The 27,519-nt window shown below is 41.3% G+C and overlaps 1 protein-coding gene across 1 annotated transcript; it reads left to right on the top strand.

Moving 5' to 3' along the window:
• The first annotated feature begins 2,879 nt into the window (after positions 1 to 2,879).
• SMARCA5 (SWI/SNF related, matrix associated, actin dependent regulator of chromatin, subfamily a, member 5) lies at positions 2,880 to 24,837 on the top strand. The gene is made up of 24 exons (XM_066318010.1): positions 2,880 to 3,164; positions 5,507 to 5,581; positions 7,775 to 7,941; positions 8,574 to 8,674; positions 9,321 to 9,421; positions 11,374 to 11,553; positions 11,911 to 12,066; positions 12,168 to 12,299; positions 12,565 to 12,633; positions 13,020 to 13,129; positions 13,403 to 13,629; positions 15,038 to 15,159; positions 15,248 to 15,400; positions 16,552 to 16,688; positions 17,145 to 17,289; positions 17,675 to 17,794; positions 18,034 to 18,144; positions 18,669 to 18,782; positions 19,390 to 19,512; positions 20,723 to 20,855; positions 21,798 to 21,916; positions 22,933 to 23,145; positions 23,567 to 23,677; positions 24,543 to 24,837. Exons 1-24 carry the CDS (start codon positions 3,030 to 3,032, stop codon positions 24,606 to 24,608), a joined length of 3,120 nt encoding a protein of 1,039 aa, XP_066174107.1. The 5' UTR covers positions 2,880 to 3,029; the 3' UTR covers positions 24,609 to 24,837.
• Positions 24,838 to 27,519: the final 2,682 nt, after the last annotated feature.

The following is a 27,519-nucleotide window of genomic DNA, read 5'->3' on the forward strand; positions in this document are numbered from 1 at the left end:
AAGGACGTGTCGCCCAAGAGATTTGACAAAAATCTGTAATTAAACTGTTCTTTCCTAACTTCATAAGCATGTTAATAATTAGTTTTCTCTAGTTTGGTGCTGGCTAAGGGGGGATTTCTTGCTTTATTGTGTATTTGAGGTGTTCAGCACATTGGTAACATCTGTCATGAAGTTCTTTATGCCACTGTTGCTTTCAATTTAAAGTTTTCATATTTGGATGCTGTATGGACTGTAATGATCTTGTGTGTTCATGAACATTGTCGTGTTAACTTGGAAAGTCCTCTTTCCTGCTTTGGCTGGGGTTTTTTGGGGCCTGGTTTGGTTTGGTTGCTGTTGTTGGGTGGGATCTTGTTTCGGTTTTGGTTTTCTGGGGTTTTTCTTGCACAGTCTTCTGCTCTGCTTTCAGGACTTCAGGAAATTCAAAAAGAAATTTAGAGCCTTTTGTCTTTTAACTTTTGGCAAGAATTTTTTTTTTCAATTATTTTTCCTGTTGAAATAGAGGTGAATGTTCCCCTCTTCTGATACCAAGCACACAAATATCTCAACACCCCCACCCCCTAGCATGGTGCTGTTTTATTTTGCTGAATGGCCAAGGATCAATGATATTTGGACAGAGGTTGTGCTTTTCTCCCTTCTCCATCAAACCACACTTTACCTGTCAGTTTTAGTCTAAGAGATGATGTCGAAGGTGCTGAAACATCCTCACCACTCTTCCCAAACACCTGTCTTCTTCCCAAGGGCCTTCTACTCCATTTTCCTTCACAAATGATTGTGTGGTTTTGTTCATGTGCTTTGCAGGGGAGACAAAAGAATGAAAAATGAGAAAGGGGGAGTGTAGGTTCCTTCCCACCCTGACCTACACTCCTCACCACACGGAGAGCACGGCATTATCTGGAGCAGCTCTGGGAGAGGGGGCAGGAGCTGAGGCACAGCAGGTGGACACAAGGCTATGCTGGAAGAGTATAGGTGGCTAAAATAACACAGTTAAGTGTAATTTGCTGCTGTATGTATTTTAAAAGTTCAAGCTGTGTCCATGAATAGAAAGAAAAGCACTTAGCAAAGCTCAGGGACTGAGTTTTCATCTGTGATAAGAGATTACAACGAGGAGTGGGAAAATATGTCAGTACATTTGTGATTAGCTGAGAAATCCTCTTCCAGGAAAATTGAGATTTTCTGGGAATTTATTATTCTGAGTAGTTCTGGCAGAAACAAAGCGACACAATCTTTTGGAAATGTCAAAGCTAATAATTTTAACTTCAAAAAATGTTAAAGGATGTCTGTAATAAAAGACAGTGGAATGAAGGTTGTAATAATCATCATGAAGATGGTCTGTTTTGCTCCTGCATTCCAGGTTACAATGGTTTCTCAGGATGTGGAAGATGCAGCTTCACAAACCTGTGGAGTGCACTCAGGGGCTGCATCTACACTGACAGCACTTGTGAATATTGCTGGAATACTGGTGTGACAAATCAACAGGAGAAGATGTGTAGTGCAGAGCAATTTGGATGATGTGGAGGATGTAGCTGTCTATGCTGTGAACCAGTCAGGAGACTTCTGCTTCTGACTAGCTCAGGCTCTTTGGACAGCCTCTGTTTGCACCTGGAGTGATACACCAGTGCTCTTAAGCAGATGTTCCTGTTCAGTTTCATCCCGTTCTGTGCACTCTGGGGTTCTGGGCTGCACACTCTGGCAGCTGGCACCTGGCAGGTTATCGGTGAGGGGGTGCACTCCTCCTGTGAGCAAAGGCAGTGCAGGGGTGGATCCCATCCTAAAAGCAGGGAGCAGACACCGTGTTGTTCTATTCAGGTGGTTACAAAACTGCACTTCTGTACCTACAAATTTGGTCTGGCTCCGTCAGCCTGAGCAAGGGAGAGCAAGGTGCTTGAGAGGGTGGCTCTGTGACACCCTTTTCGTGAATGTTCAAGTCCCTCTGCCCAGAACTCATGGAGAGATGAGGAACCCATGCGGCAACCTGAAGCTGCCTCATCAGTAACTTACTGTACAGCACATCGCTGTCACCCGCTTTAATCGCACACCGCTGCTGCTTCCACCCGAAGCTGCTGCTGGGCTCCAGCCAGAGCATGGCTTCACCTCCTCGGGGGATTCCTGAGCCTTCCCTGGAGGGCTGTGAAGATGGGAAGGGCCTTTAGGGGAAGCCGTATGAGCAGCGACTGAGGTCACTCGGTGTGTTCAGCCCGGAGGAGACTGAGGGGAGACCCCACTGCAGTCACGGCTGGTGGGGAAGGAGAGGGGCAGGCACTGGTCTCTTCTCTGTGGGGACAGTGACAGGACCCGAGGGAATCGCCGGCACTTGTGTCGGGGAAATTTAGGTTGGACGTCAGGAAAAAATCCTTCCCCTTGAGGGAGCCTGGGCACTGGAACAGGCTCCCCAGGGAAGTGGTCACAGCAGAGAGTTCACGAAGTGCTTGGACAATGCTGTCAGGGGCAGGGTGTGACTCTTGGGGATGTCCTGTGCAGGGCCAGGAGTGGGACTCCATGGTCCTTGTGGGTCCCTTCCAACTCGGAATGTGCTGTGACCTTAGGCAGGGTACGAAACCTGACGCCCGCCCAGACTTGACCTGGTATCTCCTGTGCGGCCCTGAGCCACGGGGAGGTGAGGACCCCGCAGTTACGGAGACAACTCCCGCTCCGTGCCGGGGCTCGGCGGGACCCCGGCGTATCCCAGAGCGCTCCATCCCGGGCGCTCCCGGGAGCGCGCGGGCCCGGCAGCGCCCCCACAGGCGGCGGCGCGCGCTGCTCGCTCCCCGCCGTCCCCGCCGCGCGAGGGGAAGTCTCGCGAGCGCGGGGCGCGCGGCGCGGCTCGCGCGCTGGTTGGCGGCTCCCGCCGGGACGGGCCGGGCCGGGCCTCGCTCCCTCCGCCGGCCGCGCTCCGGGAACCGCAGGCCGCCGCCGCCTCTGCCTCTTCCTCCGCCGGGATCCCCGCCGCCGCCCGCCCCTGCCCGCAGCGCGCAGACCGCCGGACGCCAGCCCGAGCCTCGGCGGAGCGCCGTTTCCTCCCGGCGGGGATCATGTCCGCCGGGCAGCCGCCGCAGCCGGACGAGCCGCCCGCGCCGCCGCTGCCGCCGGGCGCCAACACCGGCGAGGCCGCGGGGACGGGAGCGCCGGGCGCTGCCGGCCTGGCCGGGGGTGACATCAAGATGGAGGTGAGCGGGCTCTGCCCGGCGGGGCTCCCCCGCTCCCCCGGCGGCAGGTGGGACGCCCCGGGCCGCGTGGGGCCGCGGGAGACAATGGAGGAGCGGCCGCGGGGCCGCACCTGGCACAGCCGGGCCGCGCTGCGGGCCCGCCGCCCGCCCTCTGCCCTCCGTGCCGCCGGCAGCGCGGCCCGGCGGGCTGGGGGTGTCTGGGGGCTCCCGTCCCTCCGTGCCGCCTGACCGCCGCGCACGGGGCTCGGGAGTCGCGCTCTTCTGCCGCCGGGACGCGGGGAAGGAGGCGCTGCGGCCGGAACGGTGTTTGTTTTGTAACCGGGGCGGCGGGAGCCCCCCGCGCACCCGCAGGCTTTCCCTCCGCTCCTGCTTCCCTAGAGCCTGCCCAGCCTTTGCGCTTCCTGCTCCAGCCGCCAGCCAGCCCGGCGTCTAAAAAGTACGAGCGATGTTTGTCTGCTGAAGTGCTTCGAAACTTTATTTTTTTTTTCCTTCTTTCTATTCTTCTTTTCTTTTGGCGGGGGATGGAAGACGGTGTGAGAGGGCTGTTGGAGGGGTTGTTTTGGCAACAGGTTCATGTATTCCAGAAATTTCAAGGGGTTTGAAGCGATTGCCTGGAGATGCTAGTTCTATCGCTGTATTGTTTCTTTAATGATAGAAGGAAACTGGTCGGTCCTGCTTTCAGCGCTGGGTGTTTTGTACTCTGAGTCACGCTGGGCTGTCCAACCCACTTGATCTAAATAAATTTGCAAATGCCATGTTTTTCGGATGAACAAGTAGCCAGAGCACTGTGGGAAATCAGTCTTGCTCGAACGTGCAGAAATAGGGCAATTCCGGGCTGGAGTTCAGCGTGTGGAGGCTGAGAAACGCGTGCTCTCGAGGCGCCCGTGTGCGAGGGCTCTCCGTGCTGCCAAGTCCGTTCCTTTTTTTACCTTGGGAAAGGATTTCCTGGCATACAGTGAAGTTTGAGTTGGAATACCTTGGAGTCGTGAGCATCTGAAAGACTGCTTTCCCTGGTCTCCAGCTAAATTGCAGGGTTTTGTCATCTGTGCAGCAGATGATGAGCTCAGTTGGCCGTGCTGCTCGGCTGCTGTGCTTTCCAGGTTTGGCATTTCAGGAGAAAGGGGAATTGTGAACAGAAGTTCCAACGGTCCTGGGCTTGTGCTCACTGGGTGCTGGCTCAGTCCAGTGAGGGATGAGTAAGAGGATTTGGTTATGGCTTCAGAAGAGCTTTAGCCATAGCTTCTTATGCTCAATTCTTTATATTTTGACCAGTGAATTAAATTTGTGTTAGGATTTTTCTGTTTCCACATGCCTCACCTGCCAGAGGCTTATGGGGAAATACCCAGTGACAAACATCCTGTTTCTTGCCAGCCCTTGTTTCATTTGTTTCTTTTCCTGTTCCTTTGTTCTGTATTGGCCAGTAAAGATTGAATTTAGCTCCATTCTTACTTGGCTCAGTTAAACAGATGGTTAATAAACACTTGAAAGCATCTGATTTGTTTCATTTTCTCACCCTTTCAAGAGTTATTTTGTAGTTATATTTACATATTTGTATGTTACCTTAGCATTGTTTATCAGGGAAGGATCATCTCACTGCTTTTTTAGTTTTAACAACGGAAGATGAAAGTTCATATGGGAGATGATGTGGAAAGAGTTAACCTAATGACAGAAGAGACAGGGATAAAAAAGCTCTGATCCGAGAGAGTAATTGAAGGCAGTATGTTAAGGATTTGGCAGGAGGGGAATGAGGGAGGACTGCCCTCTCCCAGCCAGCTGGTTTTTCTGTTGTTAGTAGCACCATGGGTGATAAATATAATTTGATTTAGTAAACTTCACAGAAGAAAAATACAGTTTCCTAAATTCCTCCTCAGCTTTCAGGACAAGACTGCAGTCTGGATTCTTGTTTAGATTTGTTCCTTTGATAGAGGGTGATGAGGGATTGGAGTAATCTGGCAAAAACCTTGAAATTACCCTCACTTCAGACCTGGAGCTGCTGCTTTCACAGTCTGCCCCAGAGGCAGCTCCAGGGGGGTTGGCTCAGCACCCGAGAAGTGACATGCTGATCTCCTGGAGCACAGCTGTCTCCCTCATTCACGTTGATGTGATGCTTTAATGATGGAGCTAAATCGGATTACAGAGACCCAGCTCTATCCCTCATCCCGTGGCAGGGATCTTTGATCCATCTCCAGGTAATTGTATAGGAAATAATAGAGAGCTGACTACTATCAGGTGCCAAAGCCAGCTTTTGCTGCTTTGGTACAGTGTGAAACAAGCTTGTTCTCCTTTACATGGGCATCTTCCCTTTTTCAGAAATATTTCTTTTTAATTCTTTTTCATCTCAGGAGTCTTTTGATGATGCATCTCTGGCGAAACAGAAAGAAATCCAGGAAACAGATCCTACATATGAAGAGAAAATGGTATGTAATATTTGGGACTGTGTACAGCTATTCAGTACTTATGCACTTATTTAAAATAAATTTGAGTTTTCTGTTTGCTTGTTTAAACTATCTTAACTGGATTTATAAAGATTTGTCTAGGTATTAAAAATATTTAAGTAACTTGAAACAAAAAATATCCAGAAGAACGCTCCTTGGAGCATTCTTCTTTCCAGCATCTTAAAGTTACCTGTAGAGCAGTCCATCACTCAACTTCTCAGTCAGAAATGGAAAGATTCTCTAGGAATCTCTTTGTGAACCTTTAATTAGAGTGCTCAGGTTTTTGAAGATGGGTGGTGATTCTGTGCTTCACAGACTGGAAAGGAGAAAATTTGCTATTTACCTTACTTTTTATTTTTTCATGGTTTCTATAATGTAAGAGATGGAGTTGCCCATTCCTCACCATCTCAGTGCAGTTCTTTCTCAGTTGCTCCCTGTTTGCTTTTATTCCTGTTTGCAATTTCAGTATCTGTGATTCCATGTGGAATTTCCTCATAGGAAAGTGAAACTGATTCTTACAATTTGCTGCTTCCTGTGTTATTTCTTCTTGCCACTGAAAATAACCCCGTCATCTTCTGCATATTTCTTTGTGCTACTTTCTGGCACAGTGAAGGAGGTGAACTTGGAATTGTCTCCTTTAGTCTCTAGACAGACACAATAACAAGGGCAATTGTGTTTTAGAGATGCACTGAGAAAGAAAATGGCAAGATCATCTCTGTTGGTATAAGGATAGCTCAGGGCTGCAGAGTACAGCCTGTTCTTTCCAGTGTCCTGTCTAAAAGATAATGTTTGTTAGTTCCTTAAAAGAACATCCTCAAGTGCAGTGAAAGCAAGTGTGGGGATGTGTGCGCAGGGCTAAAACTTGCGGAGGATTCTTCACTAAAACTTTGGAATGAGGAACCTTCTGCAATGCAGTCTGCGTCTCTTCTACTTCTCTTTTGTACAGCCAGTAAAAATAGATCTTAAAAATAAGGGTCAGCAATTTGAATGGTAGTGGGATCTTACCTGCTTTAAACTTCAGAAACTCTTATAAAGTAAACAAACAAAGCCAATGAAAAATAGACAGGAAAACTTAAAATTAGTAGATGTGGATTGTGGCTGTGTCATTGAAGCTTAAAATACTCTTAGAGTGAGTCTGAGTCCTCTGTGGCACATCAAGATCTCTTCTGTGGTATCTCTATTCTCTAACACTGTCCTTCTGTCTCTTCCATAGTGCAGGATCTACTCACTCTAAGGAGTAAAACACTCACAGAGCTGCCATTGCTCTTGCAGAAGCCTGGAACATGTGTTCCTTTTTACTAAGAAAACTGACTGACTTCCTGTAGCTGTGCTGCAAGTTGCTAAATACCAGGTTATGCTGTGGCAGCTGGCAGAATGTCAGAGTGGTTACTGTTAGCCTTGGAGCTGTTTTTAGTTTGTTTGTCTGTTCAAAGTTTTGGTGTGGCCTTGGCAAGGTGTATTGATTCCAAATGGAACCTGTCTCAAAGAGAAACTGAACCTTTCAGATACTAATATTGTCTGCTGTAATCTTTCTTGCACAGCAGAAACAGGAACGCCTATCAAAGGGGGCAGCCTGATGGGTTAGGCTGAGCATATCTAAGGTCTCTGCTACTGAAGCAGATGTTCTGACTCGTGGCTTTGAGCTGCTCTGCCCTCATTGCCCTTTTTGATGCCAGCTCTGTTGCTTATCTGCCAGCCCAGCTAGATGCTATATCTCTCTGAGCAGGCAGGTCACCAGTGCAGTAGGGAGCAGTTGTTGCTTGTTTGGTGAGAGATGAAATTAGCACAGTGAAGAATCCTCTGTGTGATGGTTGGGGGGAGATTTCTAGGAGTGGGAATATCACTTTTGATAGGAGAAAGTTGTTAAGGGGACTCTGGCCTTATCTTGTGAGACTTGTGCAATCTTTGTGCCAAAGTCAGATTTTAGTCTTGGCACAGGTCTGTCTCGCAGCTTTGATCTTGCTGCATAGCAGAGATGAGCCTTGGTCCCAAAAAAGAGTATTGAATCTGTCAGGAGCAGGCATATTGATGTTGCTCATCTCTTCTTTGGTGTTGTAGTGATGTGTATAAAGTAATGCAAATCTATGTTTAAAAAGTATTTGTTTTCTTTTTCTTTTGAATGAATACATACTGGAATGTCTCACACTTGTTCCATTTAATTTCCCTTGTCACCAGCAAACAGACAGAGCAAACAGATTTGAGTATCTGTTGAAGCAGACTGAGCTCTTTGCTCATTTCATTCAGCCTGCTGCTCAGAAAACTCCAACTTCACCTTTAAAAATGAAGCCTGGACGTCCACGAATAAAAAAGGATGAGAAACAGAATCTACTGTCAGCTGGCGAGTGAGTGATGACACATAGGCCACCTTGTACTGTAAAGAAGATTTTATTGTACTTTAAATGTGGAAGTTGAACTTTGTAAGCTTTTGTCCTGTGGCAGTGTGTGTGCCTTTTTTTTCAACTGCTCACCTGTAAGTTGAGGATTAAGAATTCAAGGAGTTACAAGGGATTTGTCTTGATGCTAAAGCTTTCCAGCATGAAGAAAAGCAGGGGCAGAAGAGTAAGGCAGTCATGGCTCTAAACTGTAAGAGCTCATGGAGAACATCACTATGCAACATCTTGCAGGCAGCTTGAAAATTATAAGTCTAGAAATTTGGATTGCTTTTATTGCAGCTTGTGTGGCTGCAGTGTTTGGCAGATGCAGCCAGAACTTAAATGCAGTGTTGTTCCCCATCTTGTAGTTAAAGGCCAGTTCTGATACACACATTAATGCCTTTCAGGTCACTTTGGGCTGACACTTGAGCCTGCTGAACATGAATTCTAGTGAAGAATCTTTGGGAATTTCTATGAATTTCTTTGGGTGTTAGCATTCTGTATTGCAATATATACAATAACATACATTAGATTTTGTTTGGCAGCAGCTTGATTCCCTTTCAGTTTCTCCACAAACTTTCTACTTTCTTGGACTTTTCCAGCTATAGGCACCGCAGAACAGAGCAGGAAGAGGACGAGGAGCTGTTAACAGAAAGCTCCAAGACAACAAATGTCTGCACTCGATTTGAAGAATCTCCATCATGTATGTTTCCTTCCTTTTTTGTTTTTGCCTCTGTTCTTTTTCTTCAAAATGTTTAAAATGGACTTTATTTGGCATACTCCGTAAGGATAGTGAAGTAATTTGCTGGGACAGGAGAGGGAGGAAAGAATCCAACACCAATCTAATGGTACAAAATGTACCATTGAGGAACTGCTGCTTATTTTCATTCGGGCTAGAAAGATGGTCTAGTGAGTCTTATCCCTTAGAAATCCAGTTGCTATATTTCAAGTAATAGGAAGGAGTTTTTAAGTCTGTTATCTTATCATTTTTACATATGTAACCTAAAATCTGATACAATTTAAAGCACCTAACAGCTTCCAGTTAATTTAATGGAATTCAGTATTCTGTTCTTTTAATGTTTGACAGTGTTCTCATTTGGACAGTGGTGATAGATTTGGAACTTCTGTGGAATTTTTTTGCAGAAAACAAAGCTGTTGCAGCAGCTTGCAGAAACAAAATTAACATATTGCTGTCTCCACTCTGCATTGTCCTTGAATTTATTACATGAATTTATTACTTGGTTTTGTTCTGTAGCATTGGTAATCACTGTCAATTAGAAGCCAACAGGTGGTGAAATTCTTTCCCAAGTTTTTGTATATCTTTTAGTCTATTCTTTGATGTCTTTTAGATGTGAAATGGGGAAAGCTGCGTGATTACCAGATCCGAGGACTGAACTGGCTCATTTCTCTGTATGAAAATGGCATCAATGGCATCCTGGCAGATGAAATGGTATGCACAGAGCCCGTGTTTAAAATCACTTGAGAACACAATGCCATTTTACTCCAGCAGTGTGTATATAGATGGGAGTTTAAATAACACAAAATGCAATATGTAGTTTACCAGTCTTATTTTTCTAGTGTGCTTAAAGTCACTAATTTTTAAAGTGTCAAAGGTACTTTATTTTAAATAAATAGTGCAGGCAGGTTTCAAAAATAGACATATGGAAAGGGAATCTGTCAACCTTTAGGAACATGAAGTTGGTGGAGGGGAGTTGTTCCACAGAATGACATGTCCTCTGTTTTATTTCTCTCTAAATTACAGGTGTTTTGCTATGGTATTGTCCAGCTGCCCTTGTGAGGAGAGTATCATATATGAAAAGAGCATCAAATGTGGAAACACAACCTGTTGTTAGGGCCACGTGTAGATACCAGAATATGAGTGTCCTCTGTGGACTGATGTCCACAGAACAGCTACAGGAGTGGGAATTATCTGGGAAAAATGCAAAGATAGATGTAGCTAGAAAGCTGTGTCAAAATTCCTCATACACGATGACCATGAGCACATCAGTTGGCACTGGCCATAGCAGCTTTTGCTTCTGTTTTTTATTCTTTTTCCCTGAAAGTTAAGGGATGAATGCAGAAGAAATTGTAGTTGTTTCAAAGACAGATGGTTTTGTCCCCTTAATAATTTAGGATGTATCTCTTTTTTATAAGGAGTAGAAAAGAAGAAACAAAATTCTAAAATCTAATTAATTTCAGTGTATTGCATTTCCAGTATCTTGTAATTTCCATCTGATAAAACTTCAAGATAAGTTAGACACAAATGAGTTTAAATTACTGTTTTGTAACATGCTTCACTTTAAATACATAAAGGATTTTCTTAAACATACATGCTTACAAATAGAGGATTTTTTTTTTGGCTAAGTGGAGCAGGGTTGTTTTCATGAAAGCACCTTGGAAACTTTGAGTTTTTGGATTTGTGTTATTCCAAAATCCGTTTTGTGTTAAAGAGATAAAATATTATTATTATACATTTTTTTCTTTATTCTTATGTACTGATCATTTTGAAGTTATTAATGCTTTTCACCCAGTCTATAAACACTTCTCCACATCTTGTACCCGGTGGATTTTGGTTATTTTGAAAACAAAGACTTAAATTTTAGAACCAAATATTACTTCTGCTGATGCTGTTTGGGGTTTTTAATTCCTGTGCATTTGAATCATATTTTTGAATTACTTACAGTATAGGAATGATCTGGTTTTTCAGTTCTTCCTCAGTTTTGTTTCAGTTAAAATTATATGTTGCAGATACCGTGTTTTACCAGATGCTCAGTATTTGTCGTCTTCTTTGGCATATGCAGTTTTTTACACTTGTTTGGATCTCTCCTCACAGGAACTGATGTAATTTCTGGCTACTGTGGAAGCCTCTGTTTACATATTACTTAAGGACATACTTGCAATTATAAAGCATTAATAATAGAATAGTTATAATATATAATATGGTGACACTGTTATTGATATTAATGCTTAATTAATTGAATAAATTTTAAAATCATAAGGGTTCTTAATTAATTCACTTTATTTCAAATTTAAGAGAATACCTAAGTCCGATTTGTAAAGTTTGATTTCTGCATAACCTGAGTACACCATAGTCTACAAAATAAAGTTTTAGGAAATAATGTTTCCTTGTACTTTTAACAAATTGTCTTACTTGAAAAGTAAGGCAAAGTTCTAACTTCATAATCCAATGTTTCAAAATTATACTCTTGGTACTTGGGTCTGATGAAAGGTGGGAGGCCCTGCAAGCTTTTCCTAACCAAGACTTTGATGCCCTTTTTGTATCGCCCTCATTTATTCAGGCTGCTGTGCCTTCCATGCTGTACTCAGGCTCACTCTTGGGTTTTCGTAAAGGTGTTTTCTGACAGGTTTTCTTTTCTCTTAACACATTAATGTGTCTTACAGGGTCTTGGGAAGACACTGCAAACAATTTCTCTTCTTGGCTATATGAAACACTACAGAAACATTCCTGGACCTCACATGGTGTTAGTTCCTAAGTCCACTCTGCAGAACTGGATGAATGAATTCAAGAGATGGGTACCAACACTTCGAGCGGTTTGTTTGATCGGTGACAAAGACCAGCGAGTGAGTCTGGGTTTGGTGGCTTTTCCTGGGTATTCCTGCGTAAATCCAGCATGTGATTTTGCTGTTCTTTCCCTTTCCTTCCCTGGGAAGGATGTTACTTGGGTTTGTAGTGGTTTAAGACCTACAATGCTGCCTGTCTGGGGTATAACCAGCCTAGAATTCATGTGTACGTTGCCCAGCTATTGCTTCATCACTTTATGTTCAGAATTTCTTGTTCAAAGATTTGCAGTCCCTTTTATGAAGGCAGGACACTGCCTTCATGAGACTTTAAATAGGAAAATTGTAACAGTGCTGCTGTGTTCTTTTTGCTTTATCTTTGACAAAGCCTCAGTAATTAGCTGTCACCTTGTTATCTAGGCTGCCTTTGTGAGAGATGTGTTGTTGCCTGGAGAATGGGATGTCTGTGTAACATCATATGAAATGCTTATTAAGGAGAAATCAGTATTCAAAAAGTTCAACTGGAGATACCTTGTTATAGATGAGGCCCACAGGATTAAAAATGAAAAATCAAAGGTAATTTATTTTACACTGAAAAAGAGATTTGTTTGGGTTATTAGGTGGTGGTGTGGGGGCTAGTAATGTTTTATGTTTGCTTATGTCTCAATGTCCTTCAGTTATCAGAAATTGTGAGGGAATTCAAGACTACCAATCGGCTGCTATTAACTGGAACTCCACTTCAGAACAATTTACATGAACTCTGGGCACTTCTCAACTTCCTTTTGCCAGATGTCTTTAACTCAGCTGAAGTAAGTCTTTATTTCTGCTAATCAAATTCATTTTGCTGGTTTGCCACATAATAAAGTAGACCTGGATATGTATAGTTAGGTGTGTCAGTTACGGATAAGTGATAGATTGAGTTAAAAACATTTGAGTTATAGAGCTTTTCATAAAATAGGCTGATCATTTGTTCTTTTATTTCTTGGCTATATAAGAGTTGTATTTGTTCACCATTGTGATGCTGTGGCACCTTGAAAGGAAGCCTCTTATAAACCAATGATTTTGTTGATACAGGATTTTGATTCGTGGTTTGATACCAACAACTGTCTAGGGGATCAAAAACTGGTGGAACGCCTTCATATGGTGAGTCCTTCTGCCTTTTGTACAAGTGTTACGTTGACCTAAACGTAGGTAAATTTGTTTTAATCTTAAACAATTCTTCTAATGCTTCTTATGATGGACTGTTAGGATAAGAGAGATTATTCCACAAATTTTCAGTCAAGGAAAACATAAGTCAAAGGACACAGATCCATATGAAAGATGATTTTGACCTAATCTTTGAGCCTTTCAAAGAAAGCACATGTGTATCCCATGTATAGCAAATAATCTCTCCATATAGGTTGCTTTTTCAGATTGTCTAATAATAGGTCTGCAATCTGTGATAAAGAATATCTGCCCTGTGTTTTGTCCTGATTGACCTGATCAGTGTTTCAGTTTCCAGACTGCATTTAATGATGTACCTCTTTCAGGTGCTACGACCGTTCCTTCTCCGTCGCATCAAGGCTGATGTGGAGAAGAGCTTGCCTCCGAAGAAGGAAGTTAAAATTTATGTGGGCCTCAGCAAAATGCAGCGAGAATGGTAATTAATGCATGTGCTTGACTGGGCTGTGCTTAAGGCTCAGAAGGAATGTGCTGTCTGTGACTTGAAGGTTGTGTGGAACTTGATTTATTCTCTCTGGTGTACTCCCAATTTATACCTATTTCTTGGTGATGCTGCTCTGACAGAACCATGTCAGGGAGATTCACCTGATTAAGTGAAGGGTAGGGTGAGCTTTTGAAAATATTTGCTGCTTAAAGAGGGATCAACTTCATTTTAGAGAGAACAGAAGGTTTTTTCCTGTCTTTGCTGTAGGTATACCCGGATCCTGATGAAGGATATAGATATCCTGAACTCGGCTGGGAAGCTGGACAAGATGAGACTGTTGAACATCCTGATGCAGCTGCGGAAGTGCTGCAATCACCCGTACCTCTTTGATGGAGCAGAGCCTGGGCCACCTTACACAACAGACATGCATTTGGTCACCAACAGTGGCAAAATGGTAGTTCTGGACAAATTGTTACCTAAGTTGAAAGAACAAGGTATGCATCTTCTTTCTGGGGTTTTGAGAGTTTTTTGTTTCAGTGATATTTCTGTGTATTCTAAGCAAAAGCCAGCAGACTTTGGCCAGGATTATTGTTGGTTTCTAGTATGATACCACCTTGGATCAATAGTCCATTATGGCTTTTTGTGCTGAAGTGTTTTGATTTCTTTTTTTTCCCCATTTTTTTCATCTCAGATAAGTTGAGATCACAGGAACATCAGGGCTTTAGGTTTTCTTTCTTTGTCTTTTTAGCTATTTGAAATACAATTGTGTAGTATTTTAGCCACACCTTTGATTTGCCATGAAGGACCATTTCAGATCCAGAGTCCTCATGCAGGGTTAAAGTCAAATCCTTTATGAAATGTTGGATGTGATTTTGATTTTGTGTATTCTGTAAAAACTCAGACATGGGGGAAGTCTTGAGTTCTTTTAAAGTTATTTGATAGTAGGGATGAAGCTTTGAAATGGTTTACTGTAAAACTCACGTGCCACAGAGTTTTTGACACTGGAATAAATTTTTAACTTGTTTTTTGACTATGCTTACTGTAGTAGCTTTGCTAAAGGAGTTGGAGCTAAGTTTGTGAGTGGGGACACTGTAGAAAAACAAAACCACATCCAAACCTCAACCTTCTGCAGTATAAAAGTAACCTGTACTTTGTATCTAGGTATTATCCAAGCAGCTGTGGCAATGTAACTCAAGACTGAAAAACAAACAGTTCAGTGGTTCCTGTGCTTTTTTTTGGTCTTGATTTCTTCCTGTTATCAGCTTTATTGATAAGGTGTTGTAATTAATTCTGGTCTGGTCTCAAATCAAATTATCATCAATTAACAGTATTAACCCTTGAGTCCAAAGGACAAAAGGAAGTAGATACTTTGTTATATATTGTGTTGTACTTAAATTTCTCCAGTAGACTGAAATGGTTGAGTGTGTATGCATAAAGTACTGAACATTTAATTTTTTAAAAAAAAGTTGTTCTTGGCAGGTAAGTAAACTGACAAATCTGTAAGATTTCACTTTATTTCTAGAGATCTTAAATCCAAAACATACAAATACTTCAAAATTTTATTCTTTATACTTGATAATGTTTTTTATATTTCTTTTACATTCCTACTCTGCTGTGTCTGGGAACTTTCTGTTGAGGAGTACAACACAAAACAAAAGGGAAAAAAGGCAGCCATTAGATAGACAGTGACATGTCAGAGTAAGACAAACGTGACCCGTGGCATGGACGTGCTGTGACAGCAGCAGCTGCTGCCCTGCATTGTACTTTGGTGTCTGAAATTCAAACTACTTTTCTTCTTAGTATATGGAATTGCTTTCCTTCCTTTTCTGGTAGTGCAGACTTGCAGAGTTTGTTAAATCTTATAGTTTGGTGAAAGCACATGAAACCTTTTTACCTGAACAGGCTCAAGGGTTCTAATCTTCAGTCAGATGACAAGAGTCCTAGATATCTTGGAAGATTATTGTATGTGGAGGAATTATGAATATTGCAGACTGGATGGACAAACTCCTCACAATGAACGACAGGTATTTACAATTTTAAGGATGGTATTTATGTAAAAATACTACTTGTAAAACGTTTTGTTTAACTGATATATTCTTTTCATTTATTTAGGCTTCTATTAATGCATTCAATGATCCTGACAGCTCAAAATTTGTGTTCATGTTGAGTACACGAGCAGGAGGTCTTGGAATCAATCTGGCTACTGCTGATGTTGTAATTCTCTATGATTCAGACTGGAATCCACAAGTAGATCTCCAGGCTATGGTAAGATTCTAGATGGAAATTTTGTTTTTCTTTTCTTTTGCTCACAGAACTTTGCTAGAAATGGGTGCTTCCAAAATAAATTGGCATTTTCCCATTTTAGCACAGGAGCGGGATTTGTAGGACCAATTTTCAGTTCAAGTGCAGCTTCCACTGTGTGGAACCATTAGTCCTTAGTCACATTTGGGTTATACAGTGTTTTATGCAGTGGGAAATGCTGGATGTATGTTACATCTGTTAGTGTTATTTAATGAAAATAGCCTACTTGATTAAGTAAAAATGAAATAAATCTAGGTTGTTAATTCCCAATCTATAAAGCTTTAAAGCTTTACTGTTGTGGGGAGTGGAGGTGAATGTGTTTGCACTGTTTTTCCTGAGATCTTGAAAATGAGATAAAGAAAAGTTGAATTAAACTTTTCAAAAACTGCTTTTATGTTAATGGTAATGGAAGAATCTCATTTTAGCAACTATCTCTAGGCGGGTTTTAAGTACATTTTAAGTAGATTTACATGCATCTCTGTCCTGGATACATGTCAAGGACATTAGTAACCACCTAAGAAAGCAAAGCTTTTTAAAAACTGCCAGTGGTTTGGGTTTTTTTGCAAACAAAGACTTTCAGTGGCAAGTCTTGGTAATCTCTTTAATTGTTTCAGTTAATCTGTAGGGTCTCAAGTATTCTAGCAAAAATTACTTCAAGTGAATGATGGAACTGGTGTCTAGAAGGTCAGTACCAGCTACCACTAGAGGTGTATGTTGAGAATACTGATTCTCACTGGTTCAGGTTTGGCTAGTCTCAGGAGAGGCAGGGTATTGTATTTTTCTTGAACTATTCATGGCACTACTAAAGGATTTTGAGAAAGGTGACTTTTGGTCAGCACAGAGATGATTTCTTCATGCTTTGATTTTACAGAAGGTTGGTTAAGGTTAGAAGCATCCAGGTTTTCTCCCCTATGTGATTTAACAAAGAACCCCAAAGCTTGCAGTGTAGATAAAAATGTAATATCTTGGGTAACCATGGATAGCTGTAAACATTTAAGTAACTTATGCTTTTCTGTTTTGTAAATTCATGTGCTGGAACTAATGAAGATCTTAAGCCTAATTACGTAGTCATGGTGGAAGGCAAGTGCTGAATTTTCTGTTACTGTTTTTGGCAGGATCGAGCGCACAGAATTGGCCAGACCAAGACTGTGCGGGTGTTCAGGTTTATTACAGACAACACCGTGGAGGAGAGGATAGTGGAGCGTGCGGAAATGAAACTCCGCCTGGACTCCATCGTCATCCAGCAAGGCAAGTACATGAAGGCACTTTGTATCTAGGAGGCACCTCCCTTCTCCCATTGTCAACCACGGTGGAATCAGCCAGTAAGAACCTGTGGGAATGTTGCTTTTCCCTCAGCTGAACCCTGAAGAGAAGGTGCAAAGGCCTCATCCACTTGAAAATTTATTTTACTGTAGGAGTAGGCATTTCCTCACTAACTTTTTGCTTACCTCCCTAGTGATATGTGCATAAAAGTGGATGTAGTCAGATTCGGTTTTTTAAAGCACTCAGCTTCTCATTTAAACTGAGGAAATTAATGCCATCCCTTTTTCTAATAGATAAAGTAAGGTAACCTTGGTTGACTTGCTTGGAATCAGTAATGTATATCTTGTATGTGGAAATATAAGGGGAGAAAAATCCTGTGTTGTTTCTTACATAACATAAACTCTTTAGCGAGTTGCTATCCTCAAGCATTTTTGTCTTTAGGAAGATTGGTGGATCAAAACCTGAATAAACTTGGAAAGGATGAAATGCTCCAAATGATCAGACATGGAGCGACACACGTGTTTGCCTCAAAGGACAGTGAGATTACAGATGAGGATATTGATCACATTTTGGAAAGAGGGGCAAAGAAGGTGAGAAGGTTTGAAAAGGGGAAGCCCACATGTAGATTTAAATGTGATGGCAAGATAGTGAGTCTCTGGATGATAACTTGGTTCCAAGCTGGAGAGAAAACGGGTTCTGCTGTGGAGGGTTTTTGTGTTGCTCAATCATGTTTGTTTTTTCTGATGTTGTCAATAAGATGTTTTATAGTCGAGTACCTTCTAGAATGGCTCCTCTTCTTTCTGGCAATGGGATGTTTTAAAATGAAGTACCTTTCAGAGTGGCTCCTTTCTGGGAATGAGGTGTTTAATAATGACGTGCCTTCCAAAATGGCTCCCGTTCTATCTGGGAATGAGATGTTAAATAATGAAGTACCATCCAAATGGCTACTGTTCTTTTCTGTATCCCCCGTCCAAGACTGCGGAAATGAACGAAAAACTTTCAAAGATGGGTGAAAGCTCCCTTAGGAATTTTACTATGGATACTGAATCTAGCGTGTATAATTTTGAAGGGGAAGACTACAGAGAAAAACAGAAGGTAATGTTTTAAGTTTCTTTTGGAGGAATGCACTAAATTGCTTGTTTTAATCATACTTATTTTAAGAGGTATTGGGTAAAATAACAGTGTCATCTATGATAATAGTTTAAATAAAAATACTACTAACACTTATAATGAAGTAGATGTAGATCTAATTTTATGTAAAACTTGTAGCTAGTCTGATGATGTTGCAAGACTTAATTTTTGTTTTTGGGGGCGGTGGGTTTTGTTTTTTATAGTTGGCATTTACAGAGTGGATTGAACCACCTAAAAGAGAAAGAAAAGCCAATTATGCTGTGGATGCTTACTTCAGAGAGGCTCTTCGAGTCAGTGAACCAAAAGCACCCAAGGTGAGTTGACTAATCAAAATAAATTAATTGTTTAAATATGCCTGCTAAATGGCTAAAGCTGTAGGCAACAAATAAGTATTTAGACATAAAACCTGCTCTCCTGCTTTGTTCACTTTTATAAAGTGGAGAGACTATTTAAATTTAGAAAAAAATTCCAAAGGGCTTGAGACGAACTTCCATGAGAAAAAAGTAAGAACAATATGAAACTTGTAAGATGGTAGGAGGGTATGATCAAGTTTTTTCTGGTTCTTATTTAAACAGCTGTAAATTTACCTGTAGAAGATTGATGCTTTAAATATATGTGACTTTTTCCCCAGCCACCTCCTCCCAAAAGACCTCTCTTCCCCTTCTCTCACTGTCTTTTCTTTAGCATGGTGTCACTCTTCCCCCCCCCCCCCCCCAAGTTAAGACAGTTCATTTTTGTAACAGTAAAGCTTTTTGTTTGCTCATAAACTTAAATCAGTTCTTACAAGGAAGCAGATTCTGGATGTGAAAGGGAGCCAAATGCAAACTTTGTGTTTCAGGCTCCACGGCCTCCGAAACAGCCAAATGTACAGGACTTCCAGTTCTTTCCTCCTCGCCTGTTTGAACTATTGGAAAAAGAGATTCTCTACTACAGGAAAACAATTGGTTACAAGGTAACTGAAGAATTTGCTTGACCAGAGGGATGGATCACCTCTCTAAAGAGGAAAGGCTGAGAGTTGGGGTTGTTTAGTTGAAGAAAAGGCTCTGGGACAACCTGATTTTAGCTTTTCAGTACCTAGAGGGGGCTTACAGGAAAGCTGGAGGGGACTTTTTACAAGGGAATAGCTTTTAACTGACAGGGGGCAGGTTTAGGTTGGATATTGGGAAGGAATTCTTCACTGTGAGCATGGTGAGGGACTGGCACCATTTGCCCAGAGAAGCTGTTGATGTTCCATCCCTGGAAGGTTTCAAGGCCAGGCTGGACAAGGCTTTGAGCAGCCTTGTCGAAGTGGAAGCTGTCCCTGCCCATGGCAGGAGGTTGTTAAAGAGTTATCTTTAAGGTCCAGGCCCTTCTGTGTGATTCTCTGAATTCTCACAGTGGAACAGTCTAATGCATGCAACAGCAGGAGAATATGTACTTTTTCAGCCTTTCACAATAATTTAAATGGAATAAAATCATGTTCAGCTGAAGAAATTATTAGGTTAAATTAACAGAAAGGTGACAATTAGCCATTATCAGTGAAAAGTTCATTCAGTTTTACAAAGTGCAAAACCTTTCAGGTACCTCGTAATCCTGATCTCCCAAATGCAGCCCAAGCACAAAAGGAAGAGCAGCTTAAGATTGATGAGGCTGAACCTCTTAATGATGAAGAACTAGAAGAAAAAGAGAAACTTCTAACCCAGGTATTGTTGAGTCTTCACTGAGGTTGAAATCAGCTGAAGCTTGTTTTGTGTTTCACAGCGTTATGGGAACATTTCTTGGTCACTGATTGGCATGTGCCATAGTTAACACATCTGCAAATTTTGGTTCTGACTGAGAAGAGTTTCTAGCATTAGGTTTGTCATAGGCCCATGTCGTAGGATATCTTTGAGGAACGTGTACCAAGTTAGTGCACTTGGATTCTCCTGAATCCTAGCGTGGCATTGACTGTAGACTGTGATTGGGACCCTGCAGATTGGCTGCAGAGTTGGATGTGCTGCATTCCACATTATTTAATGCACATCCTCTGCCTCTGTTTCACACCCATATGGAAGTGAATCTTGGGAGTCTGAACAGTCAGTTTTCCTAAACTACATCTGGTAGTGGATAGAGCCCCTCTCTAAAAGAGGGTGTGAGCTGAATAGGTAGATAATTAGGAAGTGTGTATATTTAAATAATTTAAAACAGGTGAATGCCTGATATGCCTTATTTGGATATTGTATTTACACATTGTATTTTGGCAGGGGATCGGAATTGCAGGACAGGATTTCTTGCTTGCGTAGTAATGAGCTGGAACAGCTCACTGTGGAGACACCAGAATCACAGAGGTCAGGAATCAGTACAGTCCAGTAAGCTGTAGCTAAATCACAACATGGCTGGCAGAACTTGATACTTCCCACTACTTGTAAAAGTTACTGGTTATATGAAATGAACCTACTTTGGCTCACAACCTCAGCAGTGCTACCTGTGTCCCTGCTGAGTGTCATCATCACAAGATAGCTTTAGTCGTTCTGAGGGAGAGTGACCAGGTGCAGTGGCTGAGGGTGTCTGGCACTTGGGGGGCCTTTTTGACAAAACAAAAGCCATTATAGACACTCCTTGCTTGAGAAATTTTTTTTTTCTTAAAAAGCAATCCCATGCAGAGACTATCAGGAGGAGGGATTAATTTATCAGCTGAAAACTTATCAGAAATTACTAGGTAACTGAAGAACTAGTGCTAGTCATTATGCAGTATTTAAATTGAGAGACTACAGTAACTGCAGTATAAAAACAGTTCTTCTACTAAATCAAACTGCAGAGTAACTGTGGAATGATGGAAGTGTTACAGGCAATTTAAAGAAACCTGCGGAATCAAATCTGGACATGGACAAATCCTGAACCTCTGTGCAATGTTACCTCTTGATTGCTGTACAGGGCTTCACTAACTGGAATAAGAGAGATTTCAACCAGTTCATCAAAGCCAATGAGAAGTGGGGCCGTGATGACATTGAAAATATAGCACGAGAAGTCGAAGGGAAAACCCCAGAGGAAGTCATTGAATATTCAGGTAACTTATTTCTGTTCTCAGCTCTGACAGTATCTAACTCTGCTTGCCTCCTTTGAGCTGCCTGTGAGCATGGTTACATCTTACTGCTGAGAATTTCTTATACTGCTATTTAAGATTTTTGGGGTAGAAGTATACTGATGGATTTTGGATCTACTGATCTGGCTTTTACCATCAGTAGCACCTATGTCATTAAAGCTGTACTAAAATGCACCTGTAAACTCCTGCTGAGCCACTTCACTATATCCTGAATTTAACTGGGTAGCACTGTCTTCAGTTCTTGTTGATTTTAGCAAAAGGAAATGCTGAGACCTAGTGCTTAGCTGGAGAGATTTCCCTTTTCCTTGTATTCACTAACCAGAAGTTAACCTTTAGCTTCTCCTCGAGAGCACAACACATTAAATACATCATGACTAGTCATACAGTGACCACTGGTTTTTGTAACCAGTGAGTCTCATGTCTCAGAACTTTCTTTCACTGCAGTGTAGCTACAAAGTCCTGGTACTACATTTCTGAAGTTATAGAGCAGGTTGAAAATGTGAAAATTCTTCTAAAAAAACCCTTATTTAAACATCTAATCATCTTTTAGGCACTTGCTTGTCTTCGGGCACTCAGTTGCCCTCTTGCTTCTCTTGATAAAACTGTATTCTGTTACAACAGTTTCCATTTGAAGAAGGAAATGGGGAGACTGACACTAAAATCTTTCTGGCCTGTATTGCACCTCATTTAAACTGAAGATTCCTTTATCTACCCTCTTGAAAATAGCATTTGTAATACTGAAGCACATGGTAGCCAAAGGGAAGGTTCCTTACCAGCTAAAGGCATGTGTGTTATTGCATAGCAGTAAGCTCTGGTAAAAAGAACCACAGCTAACATTCTTTTTTAAGGTTAAACCTCTGACTTTTACAATGCATAAGAAACTGACCAGTTGTGTTCTTTTCTTAGCTGTGTTCTGGGAAAGATGCAATGAACTCCAAGACATAGAGAAGATAATGGCTCAGATTGAAAGAGGAGAAGCCAGAATTCAGAGGCGAATCAGCATAAAAAAGGCTCTTGATACAAAGGTGAGTTTGCTCAGTTTCTTACTTTGTTTCCTGGTGCCAGTGAGGAGATGCATGACCCCTGTCTGGCCAGTGCTGCTGATGTATGAAGACATCTTGGGCATGACAGTGGCCTCTTTGCATAACACTCAGCAATTTCTTCCTGTGGCTTTTCTATCCCACGGAAGTGCTGCGATGACAGCCTTAGCCATGGCTTACCTACGCTGGTGTTTATAACAGTGCTGTATTACAGCACACAGTTCAGAGTGCCGTGTAACAAACTCCGCAGAGTGCAGGCTGTGGGGAGGAGCACAGTTCCTCCTGTAACTGAAAATAGGAGAGAGAGAGATGGGGCGAGAGAGGAGGTAGGTGGAGAGAGAAATGGAGAGAGAGGTAGAGAGATGGAGAGAGAAACGGAGGAAGACAGTTGGAGAGAAGGTAGATAGTGAGAGACAAGAAGGAGTTAGAGATGAGAGACACCTGCCTAGAGCACTTAAAAAGACAGACTTACCCAACAGAGGAGGCTTTTGTTCTTGTCTGTGTTTCACCAAGCAGTATTTGGTAGTGAAGAGATTTGTAGTTAATTAAGACATTTTATCAGAATTTTCTCCCCACTTCAGGTTTGCTGAGTTAGTTCTAGGGAAGAAGTGTCAGACTCAATAAACCAGAATGCAGCCGAACCATGTGCTAACTCTCATGTACTCTTACTCTTGATTTTACCAGTTCCTGTAGATTTGTGTTAAAAAGGATTGTTTCCATTTGAATCCTGATCAGTCTGTTTTCAAATGTAGTGAAAGTCTGCCATTAGTCAAAAGATAACAAAGCTGTCTCTTTTCTAAACCAGAATTTGCCAGTTTAGACAGCTTTGATAAATGCACTGTCCTGAAACAACAGTCCTTTTCTTGTGATGACTTAGCATGGGAGATCCTTAAAGATCTAGTTTTCTGTCTTCATGTGATTTATTGCTTTCATACAAAAGACTTCCATGCTAATTCCTGACCTATTTCTTAGCTTTATGTGGTCTTATTTGTTTTGTTCAGATTGGGAGATATAAAGCCCCTTTCCACCAGCTAAGAATATCCTACGGTACTAATAAAGGGAAGAATTACACTGAAGAGGAGGATCGCTTCCTAATCTGTATGCTTCACAAACTAGGATTTGATAAAGAAAATGTCTATGATGAATTAAGACAATGTATCCGAAACTCACCGCAATTCAGATTTGACTGGTTTCTCAAGTCCAGAACTGCAATGGTATATATATATAAATATTGCTCTTTTTTATTCATTAATGCCTATCACAATATTAAGTTAAATTATTTAAATTGCTGCTGAATTACTGAGGTAAGTACATGGGAACAAGGCTTTACCTTTTTATAACTTTCTGACAACTGTATGGGTGTCAAATGCAGCAAATGGGAGAAGTTCAAAATTCTAAGGTACCCTTTTCCAATTTGAGTTAAATAAAAATGTGTTTTACAAAGCAAACATCTGCAATCAAACCCATTCCTGTGAAGCCAGCCAGTAAGTAAGTATCAGGAAACATTTCATTCCTTGTTCTTCTGAGAAGATCCAGCAACACACTTACCTACTCACCAGCATTTTTAATATTCTAAGAGGATTTTTACATTAAGTAGCTGCGTAAGGTACTGATTGAATATGTTGTGTAATGCAGGAGCTGCAAAGGAGATGTAATACTTTAATCACTCTCATTGAAAGAGAAAACATGGAACTGGAAGAAAAGGAAAAGGCAGAAAAGAAGAAACGTGGACCAAAACCATCTTCGGTAAGATTTAAGAGGCATTTCTGTGAAAAAGCCCACTTGAAAACAGTATTTTTCCAAGTGTTTAGGACAAGTGATATCTCAAGTTATTTGAAACCAACAGCTTAAGAGTGTAATGTCAAAAGCTGCCTAAAGATTGTGTCGGTGTTCCAGCTAGTACATTTGAGGATGTCAGATGAAGGAAAAAAAGATTCCTAAGTGTAGCTCACATGCTTTGGAGCAGATAAAGTTGTTATGTTTTGGATCACTGGGTTGGTACACTGTATAAATTTACCCTGCTAAATATACCAGGGATGTATTTGGCATTTTGGTTTATATAATCTGCTAAATCATCCACAGATCTATTTACAAATGGGTCTCTAGAACTAGGTTTGGGAAAACAGCAGCACGTATGCTTGACAGCTCTCTTTGCTGACTAAATTCAAAGTATTGCTAATATGCAGGCCTGTTTCATAAATAAAATACCACCTTTACCCATTTACCCATGTAGCAAAAACTTAGAAGCACAACTTACCTGACAGACATGCAGAAATCAGTAAGGTTAATGGTGATGGATTATTAAGTTTCTTAGACCTGTTCATAGAACATTTAAATGGGTATTTAGAAGTAACTTTTCATAATAGGAAGCTTTATAACATCCATACTTGCTTTTAGACACTTTTTACCTCTGTGAAATCATGCTCTTCCAGACTTGGGGAATGAAAAACAACAGCAAAGATGTGCACATTTACCATATGCCACATTTGCAATTGATCACATTTTAAAGCTGCCAGGGTGTCAGTCTTCTCCACCGGCTTTGTTTTGAAGCACATTGCTTGCTTACAACCTTTTTGTATGACACTAATTACTATCAAATCTTTCCCTGCAGGCACAGAAGCGCAAAATGGACGGCACCCCTGATGGGCGTGGCAGAAAAAAGAAGCTAAAGCTGTGAATGCGGAATTTTTTTAATCTCTAAATTTAAGAAGTAGTTCTTTAATTTACGGGTCTTCATAAGATGTACTGTATAATGCTTAACTGTTTTAAAGAACATTGGGTTCATCTGTTTATTGAACTAGAACATAGTACTTAATTGTAGTTTCACTTTTTTAAATGCAACAGCTGTGCTGAATTTTTTTTACCATTAACACTTGAAGTAATAAATGGTCTTCATTTATTAATAAGGCTTCTTGTGACCTTTTTTTTTTTTTTTTCATTAATTCCACTTCAATACGAATTTATTTAGTCATCCCCCAGTTTGTTTCCTCTTAGGGTGTTGTGAACGTTATGATAAATAGAACTGTTTGGTGGTGTTTTCTTTGCTTACAGGCCACCACTCTATTTCTGGAAATTCTGTGGCTCTGACTTTACTGAATTTATTGTACCAATAGGTTCGGTTCTTTAAAATTTTTGAAGAGGCCAGTTATTCACTTTTAGAATAATGATTGCAACAAAACTGCTAACACTTTGTGCTTAAAATCTTAGCCAGAAGAAAAGTTGGTGAGTCATGCTGAAGTCTGCACTTCATTAGAATGGTCTAAACGTGGTGGAATTGGGTCTGTTGGCAAACAACCACAAAGTCCGAACAGGAAACGTGACAGTTTGGGAAACAACCCCTTCTCTCTCACACTCAGCTGTGGTAAAAGCAGAGATGGTTGTGACTGGAGTGGAAGGAGCTGGTGCTGTCTCCAGCTGTGCACAGCTGTAGTTAGCAACCCTCACTCTGCCCTGGGCCAGTCAAACAGTGCCATGCACAAGTGATCCCTACAGTGTCCCTTCCTGGTGCTGTATCTGGCATCTGCTGACTGAGATGCCATCATCTAATGTAGCATAATTTTGGAATTTGCTAGGAAGACAAACAAACCAAAAGGGAGCCCAGTTTAAGAACACAAATCTAAAAGGGCAGCAGTTTTGTGTAGAAAGAAATGATGAAAAGTCAGTTTTGCTGAGGAGTCCCAGAGGCAGCACAGTTCTTACTGGCATAGGACATGTGTTTGTGCCTGATGTGTAAATACCTGCTGAGAACAGGCTCAGTAACCACACTTGGCTATTCAAAAAGTCCAATCTGATAATGTGAAGCACCATTAACAGCCAGACCACACCATGTCACGCCTTGAATTGTCCTGGCAGCCCTCGAAGAAATCTGTTTAACTGCTTAAACTTGGCATACCCTAAAGAAAAATGCTTCAGTGCTGAAGCCTTTCTTTAAAAGCATCCATTTTCACCAAAAAAACCCCAACCAAATACTATAAAAAAACCCCAAAGGAAAACATGAGTACTTGTTTTAAACTAGGCTAAATAAAAACTTTTAGAGTGAACAGAAGGGAAAGGTTTATTAATTAGTTAAGCAGCACTTCATTTGTAATGACTTGTCATGTGTCCACATGCAGTAAGTGAAAAAAACTAACGTTTACTCTCCCAAATGGCATCTTACAAGTTAGAAAAAACCTGTTTGTTTTCAATAAGTAGGTAAAACAAGCAAAATGTTTTACTTGTAGATGATTCAAGTGTTTTCCCAGTGTCATCTGGAAAAAAAAAAAGCTGCCTTTTCATTAAGTATTTGCCTGTATTTTGATGTTATTGTCAAGCAAACAAGTAGGTTATTACTGTACAATATGGGAAAGCAGTCATTATTATTGTTCTGAAGTGCTAGAATCTGTTTAAGAACGTTTGAAAGCACCTAAAGCATATTATTTTTCCAGTGTGGCTTTACAATATAGTTTTTCATTCTCACTGACCACGTGCCATGCTCTCCTTGCACACAGCTGCAATTACAGCCTTGCCTGTGACAGCCTACTGTCCCTATGGCTTGGGGTGCTCTGTAAAGTTTGAGAAAACGCTGTCTGCCACCTTAAAAATTACACCCAAGCACACAGAAAGCCCTAACAAAGCAGAACCCCCCCTTATGCACGTTTACTATAAACTAGAAAACACCAAGCATCAGATTCATTGGGACAGAGGTCCCAAGTCTGCTGTGAAATATCTTAAGTCAATAGCAGAAAGAGGCACTTGGAGAAAGGATTAATCTTTCCTTATGGCAGACTGCTGAAGTAGACCAGATAAAATATTTCTAAAACAGCTTATTTCTCCTTAGTGTGAATGCAGTGAAGCTATTGCATTTATCTAATAAAACATGGGTCTAATTTAGGCAAAACTCCATGGCAGGAGACCCAAAAGAGAGCAGGAGAATTTGAATTAATCTGACATAAAGCAGGAGGCATGGTTCTCTCCTTTAATTTCATGTCATATACACACCAATCACTTTTTAAAAAATGTTTTCTCTATTCCTCCTTTTGTTCCAGAGTGTTCTGCTGAGGAAAGCCAAGTGATGTGACCAAGAGCCGGCCTGACCTCAGACACTGAATGACACAGAATTTCCTGTGTCCCAGACTGGAACCCCAGTGCCTTAACTGGGTGTCCAGGATGTAAATAGTTTTAAGTTTTCTGTTCTTTTGAAACCTTACAAACGGTTAAACGGTTTTGTTTTGGTTTTTGTTTGTTTGTTTGTTGGTTGGGTTTTTTGTTTGTTTTTTTTTTTTTATTTATTGTTCAATGCAGAGATCCTGCTATGTTTGTTTGTTTTAAATACAGTTGTAAGTTCTTTTGGTTACCCCTGGAAAATATTGTGGGTTTTGAGGGTAATGCTTTTCTGCCTAACAAAAAAAGAGATGGTGGTGGTACCTGCCTTTAAAATGACCACATGCAATGAATTGTCTGAATGGCCCCATGTGCTGATGGTCTATAAACTTGTCTATAATAACTTACTGGACAATATTCACACCTATTGCCGACAAGGAAATCTGCACTGAGACTGTGTTTCTGAGGGTCTTGCTCAGTTTGTCTTGCCAGACACAAGTTTGGGGGGC

This window comes from Sylvia atricapilla, chromosome 4 (assembly GCF_009819655.1).
Source record: "Sylvia atricapilla isolate bSylAtr1 chromosome 4, bSylAtr1.pri, whole genome shotgun sequence".
NCBI classification, from domain to species: Eukaryota; Metazoa; Chordata; class Aves; order Passeriformes; family Sylviidae; genus Sylvia; species Sylvia atricapilla.